Source organism: Phascolarctos cinereus, unplaced genomic scaffold, assembly GCF_003287225.1.
Source record: "Phascolarctos cinereus isolate Bilbo 61053 unplaced genomic scaffold, phaCin_HiC Scaffold_5;HRSCAF=322, whole genome shotgun sequence".
Taxonomy (NCBI): Eukaryota; Metazoa; Chordata; class Mammalia; order Diprotodontia; family Phascolarctidae; genus Phascolarctos; species Phascolarctos cinereus.
In genome coordinates, this window is record NW_027555958.1 from 259,358,767 (window position 1) to 259,374,772 (window position 16,006).

The 16,006-nt window shown below is 35.8% G+C and overlaps 1 protein-coding gene across 4 annotated transcripts in view; it reads left to right on the forward strand.

Moving 5' to 3' along the window:
- TBCD (tubulin folding cofactor D) overlaps positions 1–16,006 on the forward strand; it is a 502,517-nt gene that overhangs the window by 272,983 nt on the left and 213,528 nt on the right. For all 4 annotated transcript variants that reach the window (XM_078155768.1, XM_078155769.1, XM_020987528.2 and 1 more), the window contains exons 19-21: positions 3,642–3,722; positions 9,363–9,436; positions 15,307–15,424. In XM_078155768.1, coding sequence (XP_078011894.1) covers positions 3,642–3,722; positions 9,363–9,436; positions 15,307–15,424 — 273 coding nt within the window. The remainder of the gene's footprint in view (positions 1–3,641; positions 3,723–9,362; positions 9,437–15,306; positions 15,425–16,006) is intronic.

Genomic DNA, 16,006 nt, shown 5'->3' on the forward strand with positions numbered 1-16,006 from the left:
CGAGTAACTGGGTGTGATAGTTATTCAGAAAAGAAAAAAAATAGATTTAGTGAAATGGATTTTTTAAAAAGCCAGAAGAGAGCCATAGGAAATTTAGAAGCCAACCGAGTCAGAAAGGGGAGTTTTATTATTATTATGTTAAATTTAACATACACTTAACAAACTACTAAATGAGAGAGAGAGAGAGGAAAAAAAAACCCTCACCATACCCTGTTTCTAGTTTCAGCTTTGGCATTTGCTAACAGTTATGACTTTGGGCAAGCCCAGGTTTCTTCATCTGTGTATAATGGAGACAATCCTCCTTTCTGTTGTGTTGTGAGGTTCAGATGAGACAATGTATTTGAGCTTACTTTGTAAACTATTAAGTGCAGAGATGAATGTTGGTGATATTATCTGTAATTTATCACCTTTAACATTCCTTGCTTTTTTTCCCTTTCACCCTCAGGTTAGACATAGAATTCTTCAATTTTCTGTTATTAAGAAAGGTTGGGGTTGAGATTACCTTACTTTTGGTGGAGTTGGGTAGTAGTAGGTGGTATACTTTCCTCTTACTGGCTACTGTTGCAGTATTGGGCAAGAAATCAGAGGTGAAAGTAAAAGTAATGGCACTTGCTTATTGTTGCTCAGTAGGGGCCTATGTAGTTAGAAATCAAGGGTTCTTGCTCAGCTACTGATATACCCAATATGTAAGTCTTTGACAGTTGGGAAGCATTTTTTAAGCTTGAAAAGATGGATTTATCATGATACCTGATAAAAATTTTTCTATGTGATGTATTAGGCTGTTAAGATTTCATTTCTATTCATTTCTTTGTTAAGTTTTCCCCACGTTTTGAGCAACTGGTTCTTTGGAAAAGTCTTAATTGGGTGTTCCTATAACATTTTAATCTTAGGCTTGGCTAAGATGGGAGCTGGACATAATTATAAATGCATGCTTTACAACAAATCTAAATGGCTGATGTATTACATGTATTATTATAATGTATATAGTATTCTCTTACCACCACTCAGAGAACCAAAGCCTTGTAAATGATAGTTGAGAAAATTACCAGAGAGTCAGTGAGTATCAGTCTCATTAGTGTTCTTGCTCCAGTTCAGAAGAAAGGGTTTTATATAGTTCCCTTTTGTCCTTTGATATTCCTTTACCTACACATTATAATCCATATTGAATTTCTGCTCTTTCCTAGTAACATTCTCAGAACATGCTTCAGTTTCCTTCCTTCTAATCCCCTAATTTTAAGATATAAGTTTATTACCTACCTTTGGGCCTCTTCTCTATCTGAAGTTCATATGTTTTACTTTTAGGAAAATTAGTCTTGGAAAATCCCCAAATGATCCCAGATGACCACATTATGTATATGTACACAATTAAATTCATTTAGGAAAGATCATTTCTGCTATTACTTTAGCATTAATAAACTAAATTATAACTCAGAAAAATCTAGGTAAAGTTGATTGGTTGATCTGCTCATAGTGGTAGTGAAAACTTTGTTTATTATTAACTGAATAGCTATATGTTCAAGATATATACCATAGCTAGATTTAGATAGAGTGTTAGATCTTGAGTCAAGAAGATTCAAATCCTGTGTCAGACCTACATGACCTTGAGCCAGTTATTTAACTCCCTTAACCTCAATTTCCTTGTCTTCTAAAATGAGGGAGCTGGACTTAGTGACTTGTAAGGTCTCCCCTCCTGTACTAAGTTTATGATCCTATGATTCTATGAAGTATCTCATTTCTAATTCTAGATAATCCTATCTAAATTTATATAATTTAATTAACATCTCATAAAGTGAATAAATGAAAAAAACTTGTTTATACTTACTGTGTGCTAAGCACTATGCTAAGTATGGGGATACAAATATAAAAGTGAGGCTGCCCCTTCCCTTTAAGGAGATTACATTCTAAATGAGAGTAACAAAACAGAAATAAGTGGCCAAGGAAAGAAGTTATGGTTTGGGAAGTTGCTAAGTGAGTAACCATAGGGTGAGTAAAACCTTGGGGAAATCCATTAACATACCCTTTCTGATTTGTTTTGTTTTGTTTTGTTAGGCAATTGGGGTTAAGTGACTTGCCCAGGGTCACACAGCTAGTAAGTTTGAAGTGTTTGGTCTGAAGCCAGATTTGAACTCAGGTCCTCCTGACTTCAGGGCTGGTGCTCTATCCACTGCATCATCTAGCTTCCCCAACATGCCCTTTCTGGAGGCTTTTTTCATGTTAATTTGATTCTAGTTCATGATCATAGTAAGAGGTTGTTGTTTTTCCTTCCTTCTCAAAGAGACCATGACATCAGGGAGATGATGCCATAACATGCAAGTGAATTGGATTTAAGTGAGGGAGGGCTGTGCAAAGTCACCAGCTTCACTTTGTCCTCCAGAGCTGTCTGGGTTCAGTGGCAAGATATAGATCAGGACAACTGGAGATAGCCTTGGATGCAGTGGGAGACCTTGGCCTAAACAGTTGAACCTTCTGTCACTCTCTGTAATCAGCTTTCCACTGGTCCAGTTAAATGCTGAAGAATGCTATTTATTGGTTATGTACTCTGAGAGGGCCAAAAAAATCATATAGACCAAATCTGTACACTACGAAGGGAGTGCTATTAACAACAAAAGGCAATCACTCTCAGTACATTAGTAAATTTGTTTCCCTTTCTGTTTGGCTCCTCACAGTATTTGACTTCCATTCTAGTGAGGGAGAGTCTCCCTGGGCTCTCTAGGAACTGAGGCTGAGAAATTTCCTGACATTTTTCTCCCTCCTATTTTTACCTCTCCTACCACACCACTTAGAGAGGATTTGGAAAAACATCTCCAAGTTCCTCTGGTTTTGTAACTGATGTGATTCTAGTGGGAAATTCCCAGCTGAGTCAAAAGGAGCTAGTGAGACAAGGAAAGTGGCAAGGGCACCAAAATGCATCACATATTATGGAAATGATGGGCATAGAAATATCTCCCAAAACTGTTTCTATAGAAAAGATTCTTTAGAAAACAATTTTTTTTTTGCCAGAGGGGAGGAAGATTATGTGGTAAAGCAACAATGGGTATAAGCTGTTGGGATAGCTCTATTTGGGTCATAGTAAGAAGTGAAAGGTGGAAAAGACTGAAAGTGACGGGTTAAGGTGGAAATGCCTAGTCTCAGGAAGTGCAGAGCCACGTGGTTTAGCTCCTCTCAAGCATGGCCATTGGTGATCTGGTTTGGATGGTAAAGCAGGAATGGGCAGGGCAAAAAGTGGCTGGGATGAAGATAAGGTTGCGTGGTCCCTGAATGTATATTAACCTTGAAGATCAAGTATGTAGATATAAACCAGAGTTAGTCTGAGGATGCAGTTTGATTCATAATAATGCCATGAAGTGAGAGTCCAATCTTGGGCTGCCCTCGTAATTTGTTTTTACTTTAGAGTTACCCTTGGAGATCTCAGACTGTACCAGACTTTTCAGCGCATTCCCTCTGTGGATTTGACATTGATTAAATTATAATCCAAATTGGACTTCTGCTTTGACATGATCACATATGGTATCAGAACATGCTGAAATCGAAATCTGAATAATTTAAATATATTAACATGTACATATGTGCGTATATATACATATGCACACATACACATAATATGCATATATACATACACATATGTATGATTTATTTTTCAGTGTGAATATTGCTGGCTTTGCTGAATATACTCAATCAATGATAGACCATCTTATTGACATGAAGATAAACCACTGGGATGGGCAAGTATCTCTCTGAATATGTGTTTAACTGTGTGTTCTCATCCTTAAAAAAATTTTATTGTTGGTTTTTTTTTCAAATATAATGACTAAATTATTTTTGAAGGTTTTCAATGGGATTATCCATGTTTCTTCAGTTTAAGTACCTGACCATTTTATTTTCCAAAACATACCTATTTGCTGTTAAGTACCCAGAATATCAGTTTTGGTCTCATATGAAGGACTAAAGACCTCTTAAATGCCTATTATTAGTGGATTATCCTCTCTTTTTTTAAAATAACTTTGAGTTCTTAATATAGTGTTTCCAAGGTCATAAATTTATAAATGGATTTGTGTAGGCATAATGGTAGAAAGTTAAATTCAATTTAATGTCAAAGTAACTTTAAATGTACTTACATGGCTTCCCTATGACAGTAGATATGCACATATAGTATCACCACCCTGACTCAGAACTATGATGACAGCTATAGTTGGTCCAAGTTGTCTCATAACAAGATAAGCAGGTTTTAATAGCAAGTTTCATAATTATAGTAGCAGTCATAAGGTATCTCAGCCTTTCATTGGTAGTTAAATCTGATACTTCAAAGGAAAACCCTAGGCATATAATCTAGAACATAAACAGATTATTAGTGTTGCCCGACATTAAAACTGAGTATAAGAAGATTAAATTAATTTCCTGTAGAAAGTTTTGTCACTGGTACCATTTCTTAATTGGAACCAAAGAGAGGTGTACCATTAAGCTCATGAGGAAATAAGCCACTTAATCACATTGCATGGCTGTTCTTTCTCCCAGGTAACAGGCAGGTGTCACTGCTCTTCCTTGTAGAAAGTTCTTTTTAATGTCAGAAGTAGTTCTGTCCCAGCTTTTGAGGTGGTCAGTTCTTTTGAAATGCCCATTAAGCTATACCAAATGGTGTAATAAAGAAGTGAAAATATATAAAGAATGATATGTACATAGGGACATCTAGATTTTTGTGCTCCTGAAGCTGAAAATTTTTGCGTCAAGATTAGATCTATGTTATATATCATATCATCTTTTCTCTGTATTGCCTCCTGGGAGAACACTTGCCATATTTTCTTCTTTGTTCTTAACGTTTCAGAAGTTGTATATATTTCTGATAGTGGAGGTTTAGCTGCCAATGTGAAACTAAAACATCTATTCATATGAGGATAAACCCATAGGATTGGGCCTGGGAGTATTTAAATTATTCTAATTGAAATAGATAATAGGCTGAATCACAGAATTACAAAATTTTAGAATTACAAGCGACCTCAGCAACCGTGTAGTCCAAGTTTTACAGAACAAACCTTTTATTAAGAGGATTTATTCTGTGAAGTTTGGATTCAGTCAAAAGGCTGCACTTGAGCTCTTAGAGCACCACATGTCAACTCAAGTCCACAGATTCCCCACCCTGATCTAGCCCAACTCATAAACAAAAGGAGCCCACACTTTTCTATAACTAAGTGATCATCCTGCCATTGCTTAACTGCCTCCAAGGAGAGGGAATTCAGGTAGCTAGTTCTTTCCTCTTTTGAACAGCTCTGATTATTGGAAAGTTTTTCCTGATAGCAAGTCCTAATTTGCTTATTGTTTCTGATTCTGTCTCTGGACCCAAATAAAACAAGGCTTAATGCCTCCTCTACATGATAGCCCTTGAAATACTTGAAGACAATTGTCATGACTCCCTTAACTAGTTTTCTTTACAGTAAACATGCCCAGTCTCTTCAACCAATCCTCATTCACTCTGATGGATTCAAGGCCCTTCACAACGCTAATTGCCTTCCTCTGGACACTTTAACTTAATCACTGTCATTCTTAAACTGTAGTCCCTAGAATTGAATAAAATATTCCAGATGACATTGGATGAGGGCAGAGTAAAATGGGACAAATTTCCACTTAAAGCAGGTCAAGACATGAACTTGTTGTCCACTATAACCCTCAGGTCTTTTTTCAGAACAGTTGCTTTCTAGCCATGCCTCCTGCATCTTTTACTCGTGAAGTTGATTTTTGTGCCCATGTGCAAGATTTTTTTTAAACATTTATGTCTATTGAATTTCATCTTATGATGAATGATGGATGGCTCAGTACTGTAACATATTAAGATTCTTCTGAATCCTGACTCTGTCACTTAGCATGTTAGGTATTCTTCTCTGCTTTGGGCCATCAGAGATTTATGGGCCTACCATTTCTGTTTGTAGATAGATTACTGATAGAAATAACACAAAGCAGGGGCAGCTAGGTGGCACAGTGGATAGAGCATTGGTGCTGAAGTCAGGAGGACCTGAATTCAAATGCGGCCTCACACCAAACACTTGACGGGTACTAGCTGTGTGAACCTGGGCAAGTCACTTGACCCCAATTGCCTAAAAATAGAAAAGAAAAAAAAAGAAATAACACAAAGCCAAGCAAAGATACCTGGTATATTCTGCTTAATATCTCTTGTCATATTGATATTGAGCCATTATCTTATCATTACTCTTAAAACACTGGCAGTTTGTACTGAATTCATTAGCTTATATTATATATTATATTTCTTCCTTACCTCTTCATCTTCTCCATAAAAATAGTGTAACTTTACCAAAAATTTTGCTAAAATCTAAGTAAACTGTATCCATCACATTTCTTTTAACTAACTAGTTTTGTAATCTTGTCAAGAAAAGAGATTTGGCTTGACCAGTTTGATGAAGCCATGCTATTTCTTTGTAACTACTACTTTCCTCTCTTTTTCCACTCCCTTTTCAGTCCTTAAAAAAATTCTGAATTTTACAAACACTCCAAAAAAGAACATTTTTCTATATAAAACAGAGCAGAAAAATAATTGTATGTAAAATCATGAATATCTCTTATGGCTTACTTTTTATAAAAGTAAAATAACAACAACAACAATAATTGTAATAATAACTAGCATCTGTAATAGCATTTTAAGGCTTGCAAAGTGCTTTAAAAACATTTCTTTTTATCTTTAGAACAACCCTAGGTAATAGTTGCTAGTTTTATTTTCATTTTACAGATGAGGGAACTGGAAATGACAGATGTTAAATGATTTGCCCATAGTCCACAACTAGTTAAGTATCTGAGGCAGAATTTGAATGCAGATCTTCCTGACTCAATTCACTACATTACCTACCTGTCTATATTTTATAAATTCAGTGTGTTACTTTCAGAGTTTTCTTGCTTTTTTGTATTTCCTTCTGAACTTTCTTCTTTTCTCTTCCATGCATTTTAAAATGCTTCTGTGACCTTCATTTCCTTTTGGGGTAGAGGCAACACTATTGTTAGCCCCCTTTCAAATCTCTTCTCACCCTTTCAGATCTCTAGCTTTCCCTTTCAAATCTCTTCTCTGTCTCAGTAAAAAAAAACAAAAAGAGGAAAAACCAAGTCTTTGTAGCCAATTAGTATAGACTAAACAAATCCACTTAGTGACCATATCTAAAACTGTGTATCTCATTTGCACCAGCCATACCAATAGGTTTACTTTCAATACTTAGCCATTTGAGCTCAAAGCTGAGGCATTTACTGAAGTGCATACTATGAACAATAGTAACAAAACATTTCCTTCATAAATCTGGGGTTTCCTGAAACATATGTCACATTAGCAGGAAGAAAGGGAGGCACAAATGTAGAGAACACATGTGAACTAGAGAACTCTAGTCTCCAGTGTGCAGAGCCCCAGTGTCTTTCTCACACTGTTCTTCTGGGCACAGCAATTCTTCTGGAAAGTCCACTCTACTAGATTCCCTAGACCTGTTCCTTTATGTAGTTAAACTGTCTGTTGCAAGACACCCTTGCCAAAGGGCAAGGGAAAAGAAATCCTCTCTCTCCTTTGCTCTATTGTCCAAGAGGCACAGTAACGGAGGTGAAGGGCAAGTCCTCAAAAACTATATTTTCTCAATAGATAGGTATCCTCCCAACTGCTGGTGGCTGTGGTATTGGTTCACTCTAGAGCTGTGTAACTTATTTTTTTTTAAAGTTAAAATATTTGCTGAAGGGATGTTACTAAGTCCTCTTAGCCAGTCATTTCACATTTCACAAAAGTGGTCATATGTGATCAATTGCTTTCACCCAATGGTCAAGGACCTACAATCCTCTGAAGTTAATTAAGAAACTCCTTTTCCCAAAAAGAGAAAAGATGTGTAAACACATCTTTACACTGGCCAAAGTCTGAAAGTGGCATACCTTTTTGTAATTTGCAAATAGGTCACTTACAGTATTAGCCAATGAAGGTTTAGTGCTCTTTATAAACTATAAAAGGCATATTCTAAGTTGTTCACTTTCTATGAGCTCTAAGTATGTCACTCAGTGTTATCATTCAATGCCTGAAAAAGGTGAAAGTTTGAAATGGACTTTATCCCTTACCCATGCATACAGTTCCTGTAATTAATTTGTGATAACACCAGGATGTCTGTGGAGCTAGCATTCTTCATATTTCATACAATTAATTTTCTAATACAGTAATATTCAGTTTATGTAAGATAAGCGTGCATAATGGGGCAGCTAGGTGGCGCAGTGGAAAGAGCAATAGTAACAGAACATTCCTTCTTACGTCTGTGGTACAGACCATCTGCATCATTGGGAAGAGTGAATACATACAGAGTTTGCATTAGTAGAGAAAAACACACAAAGGGAACACACATCTCCAAGATAATTCATATCCCAGGACCTCAAAAGTCTTTTCTGTTCTCATGGATTTCTCACATTGTTCCTGTATCAGATGGCATCTTGCCAGTGGCCTCCCTGGTCTGTTCTTCTCCTTTGGTTCTTTTTGAACCTGCTTTTATTCTTGACAAGTGATCTCCTATTACTATGTTTGGTAGGAGTTGAGAGAGAAACTACTTCTCTCCCTCCCCCTACCCCATTTGTAAAATAAAGAGTAAATCCTCAAAACTTGATTCCTTTTAGAATAAGCTGGCTTTCTTCTGGACAGTCATATCTCACTGTCTCAACTCACTTTACAGTTGTCCGTTTTATATTGGTTGGGTGTAGCTGATTCTCTCAGCCAGTCAGTAGATATTTCCTTCATGTTGTCAGTTGGCTTCATCCAGTAGCCAAGGCCCTATAATCTATTAAATTTATTAAGGAGCCTCTTAACACCTTTAATAGGAAAAAGCATGTTGGAAAGGGGCATTCCCTTTCTGATTTGTGAATGAACCATTAAAAATTTCATTTCATTTATAAGCCAGAATGAGCCAGTCTAAATTTTATGCTATTTATTTGTAGTCTATGAATAGACCACTCTAGTGGTTTCAAGGTCTCGAAAAGGGCAAAGTTTGAAATAGTCTTTGCTTTGCTCCCTTACACAAATAATTTGAAGAAAAATAAATGACATTTCCCACTTAATACGTACACATGCATGCATATGTGTACGTGTATATGTATATGAGATGAGGGATGGGCAAAACTTTTGGGATTACAATTCAGTGTTTTTATTTAAGAGAACACTGCCTCTTTCTGTCATTTTGCCATTTCAGCTTAGTTTTGTTCTAATCTTAATAGCCTTAATTAACTAAACAATTAATGATTCTCATATCCATGGATTCCTCTACATGCATATCTTTTCTATCCTCTCTTTTTTTAAAATTAAATCTAGAATTGTCAAAATAAGAGGGAAAAAGTATAAAAACAGTTTCCCCCTGTTTTTTCAGAGTTATTCGAGGGCTGTCAACTAAGGCTTTGCATAATCTTACTCCACAAGCACCAGAATATATTACAGCCATTGGTAAGTATCAGTCACTGTTTTGTATACCTGACACTGCCTTAAAATCAACCCCCATTCTTCCTATAAAACTGATAAATAGTGACTATGATCACATTTATGTTGTTTGGAGGCATAGTTAATTCTTCAGAAATCAAGGTTTTCTGTTTGATCTATTGCTGGTAAGTATACAAGGGAAAGCATATCTGCCTAATGTGCAAGGCCAACTCTCATTTGTTGTAGAACTTAACCAAGAAAGTGTCAGCCCTTTTAGACCAATAGGTTTTTGTTCAATAAATGAAAATGCACTTACTAAGTGCGTACCTATGTACTAGGCACTGGGGTACAAATTAAAAATCAGAAGAATTCAGTACCAGGGAAGATAGCAAGACCCAGGAGTTCTCTTATACAGCGACAGATTAGATCATTGCCCAGGAATCAAGAAAGCATAGTAGTAGGGAGGATGGCAAGTCCTGATGTTCCTTAGGGTATAGCAGCAACTCCCTGCTTATGAGAGTGTTGTTAATGGCCATTCCATTTCTGCATCCGAGGTATTGAAGGAGCATGGGTTCATGACTTTTGGGAAGGGGAATTTATGGTAGTGTTTAGGTGAAGTGTAGTGTTTTAGCTTCTTTCTGCAGGGGTTGGGATGGGGGTGTAGGAAGAGGTCAACGCCACCTAGCTGCCCTCAAGATAATATTTGTAAAGCATTTAACAGTGCCTAGCATATAGTCAACAAATATATGTTTGCCACCCTCTTATTAAAAAAAAAAACAGCCCAAAACTCAGTGGATAGAGTGCTGGGCCTGGAAGATTCATCTTCCTTAGTTCATATGGCCCCAGACACTTACTAGGTATGTGATCCTGGGCAAATCACTTAATTCTGTTTTCCTCAGTTTCCTCGTCTATAAAATGAGCTGGAGAAGGAAATGGCAAACTATTCCATCATCTTTGCTAAGAAATAGGGTCATGAAGAGATGGACACGACTGATAAACATCTCAACAATCAGAATTCAAGTCATGTGACCAACAAGATGGGAGGCTAGACACTTTCTTCATCCTCATGACTTCTCAGACTTCTCCAAAATGGGAATTATGTGTGAGAAATAGGAGTCACCTGTCTCCATGATCAAAGACATCAGGGACCATGGGGTAAAAATATGATGAACAAAAGAGAAGGCTAATCCCTAACCCGTAATGTCCTAATTCAGCACCCCTTCAGTCTCCAGATGCCACATTCCGGCAGGGCTGTACAAGCTGACTTTTAATAGAACTCAGTTCTACCAACTGTCCTACTCCTCCCCTCCTTCTTGCACCCTGGGAAACCAAAAGGCAAAAGTTTAACTCTAGTTGGGACTGCAACATGGCAGTATTCTGTGCTGTAACAATAATCGGTGAGAGAACTGAGGGAAAAAGGAAACTGGGACAGGATGTCAGCATATGTGGTATTCTAGGTAGCTTGTGGGAAAGACAACTGGCATCCTTGAGGGAGAGACCAAAGCTGGTGAAATGTGACCTGCACAGTATGGGAAGAAGCTAAAATGACTTTGAGTGTAGCCTCTGCGATAACCACCATTTCAGAGGAGTGAATCATAAACTGAGTAATTGGGGAACATAAGGGGGAAAAAAATCGTGAAATGAAACCAAGATCTCAGGATGACGAAAACTTAGTTGAAGGTCTTGATCACAAGTAAATAAACCAGAAGAGAAAATAATAATAATAGAAGTAAATATGGCTTCCAGATCAGCTAAATTAGTCTAGCCGTCAATGAGCAAATATTCTAAGACAAAGGAAAATAAATGTACAGCTAATGAGGCAGAAGAACCCATTGATTCCTGGGAAAACATGGAACCATAGCAGAGTGTAATTGGCAGAATAGAAAACCTTATTTCAGGTGTCAATTTTACAAAAAAAAACAGGAAAAAATGATTGGGAAGTCAAATACATAGAAGTGAAGGATAATCTGGAAGTTGAGAAGCAAAAAGCAATAATATCAAAAGAAAAAAAAGATAGATCTTGAAGACAGCATGCATACAATCAAAGAATTGAATATATATATTATATATTTTCCAGTAGAATGAAATAAATAAAAAAATCTGAACACCATGATATAAGAAATACAAAAAGAAAACTGCAGAACTTTTGAACACAGAAAACAAAGTGTCATTTGAGACAATCTATTGATCACCTCCATGAAAACAAACAAACAAAAAAACTGAATATTGGAAATTCTTAAAGTCTTTGTGGTTAAATTTAATGAATTGATGATTTCCACGACAAACAACAAACGTGAGTAAGTAGGACAAAAACCTTCAAGTATAAAAGAAATCAAATTCGAGTAAGACAGGATTATTTTGTAATAATAGAATGACTAGAAGCTAGAAAATGCAGGAGGAAATGAAAAAAATGTGTTCTGAAGCATAAAGCTCAAGATTCGGTGCAAAGAGATCTACCTTAGATTGTGAACTCCTTCAGCACAGGGCCTGCCTTTTTGTCCCCCCCCCCCCGTTTTTTTTTTTTTTGGTATTCCCGGTGCTTAGCATATGGCACACACTTCATAAATGTTTATTGATTGACTGACCTGTCCTGCACATTTCAACCTAATAACCATAAATGAAAAAAGGATAGATATTCCAAAAAAACCCCAAGAAAACAACAACAAAAAACAGATTTTGAAGCATTCATGCATAGAAAATCACACCTTAACAGACAGCTCAGAAACAGAAATACAAGAAAGCTAAACAAATACAGTAATCCAGGAAAACACATAAATAATAAATTACCCTCAGAAAAAAAAGGAAAAAAAATCTTAAAAAAAGAAAGAAACCTGTAGGTTAAACAAGAAGTAAACAACAACAGAAAAGCTCTAAGGTATCTTTCTGAAAGCATGCAAAGAGACAAGACAGAAATGATGATAGAAAAACAAGCCTGTCATGAACTAAATCTCTCAACACCTCATTTATAGGTAAATCACCTAAATTGCAGAATCAGTGGATACATAAAAGTAGAGAGAGGAGGAGTAAGAAAAAAAAGGGAAATATGTGATACATTATAATCAAGTAAAATGTTTACAATGAAGAGAACTCATTAATTTAATATCTCAGGAAGAAGAGGGCATATAGGTGAATGGTGTGGAGGTAAAGGGGAGTATTAACTTGTTTTACTGGTATGAAGATATCTCAGTGAAGGACATTCCCATGGAAGAAGAGAGGTATTTTATGAATGGAATTTAGGACCTTGTAGTGGCTATAGATTTCAGGTATTTGGCTTTTAGAGAGACTTTGTTTCCTGCCTGAGCAGAAAGCAAATTAATACTTCTAGGGGCAGCTGTCACCCAGAAGAATGGGAAGGAATAGGCCTAAATTGATTAAATAGTCAAATAAAAGGAAAAAGTGAGATTGGATATGAAAACAAAACCCCACAATCTTTTGCTTATAAGAAACACACCTTAAAAAACAAAGACATACACAGAATAAAAATGAGAGGTTGGAACAAAATTTACTATGCATCAGAATGAGTGTAAATAGAAATTGTTTCTGTTCTAGCCAGAAACTCTGAGGGTTTTTCTCTCTGACTACCCTCCCCTCCCAGTTGATTCTTTTGTGAAGGCAAACTAGGCCATCCTTTGCCTCAGTTCTTACCTAGCATTTAATCACTGAATGGATGTTGCCTAAGACAAGCTGAGACCTAGGAAATACATTAGCTTAAAAGGCCAAGGTCCCCCGCCGCATCTGAGGCCATCTCCAGCCGTCCTGACCTGTGTCATGCCACTGGACTGTGATGACTGTGGAAGAGAGAGACTGATCACTTTGTATAGCCCTGCATCACTTAAATGTAACTCACTTGGAAGTCAAGATATCACCCTCCCACTGTCATTGGTCTTCTTCAAGAATGACCAACAACAACGACAACAACAAGCACATATCCCAGTGACATAAAAAAGGGAGATAGGAAGGATCTATTTGTACAAAAAATATTTATAACAGCCCTTTTGGTGGTGGCTTAAGAATTGGAAATCGATCGGGTTCCCATAAATTGGGAAATGGCTAAACAAGCTGTGGTATATGATTGTTATGGTTTGTGCTATAAGAAATGACAAGCAGGATGATTTCAAAAAAACCTAGAAACACTTACATGAACTTACACAAAGTGAAGTGAGCAGAACCAAAATAATTGTTGCACAGTAACAGCAATATTGTACAATGTATGACAACTATTCTCAGCAATGCAATTATCCAAGACATTTCCAAGGACTAATGAAGAAGCATACTATCCACCTCCAGAGAAAGAACTGATAGTGTCTAAATACAGACTGAAGCATGCTATTTTCACTTCCTTTCTTTCATCCTTTTTTTTAAATTTAACTCTTCTTGTATAAAATAATTAATATTGCAATATTTTATATGTATATGCACATGTATAACCTGTAGCTAATTGCTTACCATCTCAGGGAGGAAGGAGGGGAAGGAGTAATAGAATTTGGAACTCAGAACTTAAAAATAAAAATCAAATGTTAAAAAATTGTTTTAACGTGTAATTGGGGGAAAAATTAAAATATATATTAATAAAAAAAAGTGATGAGCTTATCCTGGGAGAGAGTAGCACATGCAAAGTGGGGTGATATATAGGATGAATATGATGCTCATAGAAAGGCATGAGAAGATTTATATAAATTGGTACAAGATAAAGTAAGCAGAACCAGGAAGATAGTGTTTATATAGTAATATTGTATTTATATGATTTATATATAATTATAATATGTATAACATTTATTTATAGTAATTTATATAATATATAATAATTATTATAGCAATGGACATGGAAAGAATACCCAAAAGAAAAACTTAAATTGGTGAAATTGTAATGACCAATTTTGGCCCAAAGAAAATGATGAGAAGGTCCTGCATACCCAACTTTGTAGAATACTGCAAAAAGACTTTTTCGGTGTATTGGTTAGTTTTGCTTAACTGTATTTTATTCCTTTTTTATTCTTTGTAATTACGGATGGCTTTCTTTGAGGGGCCTAGGGAGAGATATCTAGGGAAATGTAGATAATATATAAAAACAAAATATATCAATAAAATGTATTTTAAAATATAAAGTCTAGTGTATCATGAGATCACCATTTTTCCCCATTCTTAACTATTCTTCTCTGTTTTAGTCAATGTTTAACTATTTCTATGTCAGTTCTGTTCCGTATGTCAGTGCTTGTAAATAAAAATTATTCTGATCAGCAACATTATCTTCTAATGCTGACAAACACACAAGTAATGTTGACAGTTGTGTTGTTAAGAGCAGTTGAAATACATAATAGCACAGTAGAAATACTATTCCTAAAAAACTTCCTTTGTGCTAGGTGAAAGTAAGTATCTCTTGACTGATAATGCACTTATTATAAATGAATGTATCTCAGCATGGTCATCTTAGTTATATGCTACTTTACATAGTTTAAATTTTTTGCAGTCTTAGAGAAGTACCCAATCTAAGATCAGGTTTTTCATGTATTTTTAGGTATTCGTAACTGAGTGGTACCGTTTTTTTTTAGTTGAGTTTCAATCAGATCACAGTTAAAATTATTGATGTGGCTTGGTCATTTTATTAATATGTGATATGATATTAATATCAATGACATGACATTAATATAATATATAGTGTATATTATATGTACTATAATATGCAATAATATTGATGATATATTAATATTACTGTGGTGATATTATAGAACTCATCAGTATCCTCTGGGTAGTAAATGGAAATTTAAATCAATAAGATGCTAGATATTACTATGCACTTATTTTATTGTCATGAGTGAAGCTAGATTTTTTTTAGAGCTTTAGAGTTTTGTATTTAATTTTCTATATGTTCTGTCAACAAGTTCTTGACTATTTTGCAGTTTTCCCACGGCTATTGCCTTTAGCTGTGTGCATGGATTTACATACTCGTCATGGAGCTATTCTTGCCTGTGCTGAGATCACTTATGCCCTGTACAAGCTAGCAGCTGCGAAAAATAGGTATAAAGGCATTTATATGCACATTTTTTTCATTTGTAATCTTTGTTAAACCTCCTTATGCAATTATTTGTGACTTTTGTTTGATCCATATCCATCCATTTTAATTTTAGTTCATTTACTCCACCATTGCAAAGTCTTCAGGTTCCTACATTTTACCTAGTAAGGCTAGTATCTCTCTTGATAAGTCATGTACTATTTATGGAACTACTTGTGCCATCACAGCTGAAACACAAAAGTTTCTGTTAAATAAATAGACTAACTACTATATATTCAATGATGCTTATTTATCAGAAATACATGTATATTTCCAGTGTCCCCAGCAGTTGCCAAGATCCAATATATGATCATTTGTTATCTGATACAAGTTATAAACTCAAGCTCAACTCAGTTATCCAGGGATTAGTAATGAGTAGTTTGAATGGTTTTTTTTTAAAGTCTCTTATTTTCTTGATGATAGCTTTGTGATCTTTGGCTTTAGGTAATTAGGTTTCATAACTTTTAGAGAATGTAAAAGTTCAGAAGAAAAGCAAGGGAAAGAAAAGAGGAGTGGAAACTATACTACAAAGAAGTGAGCTGAGGGGA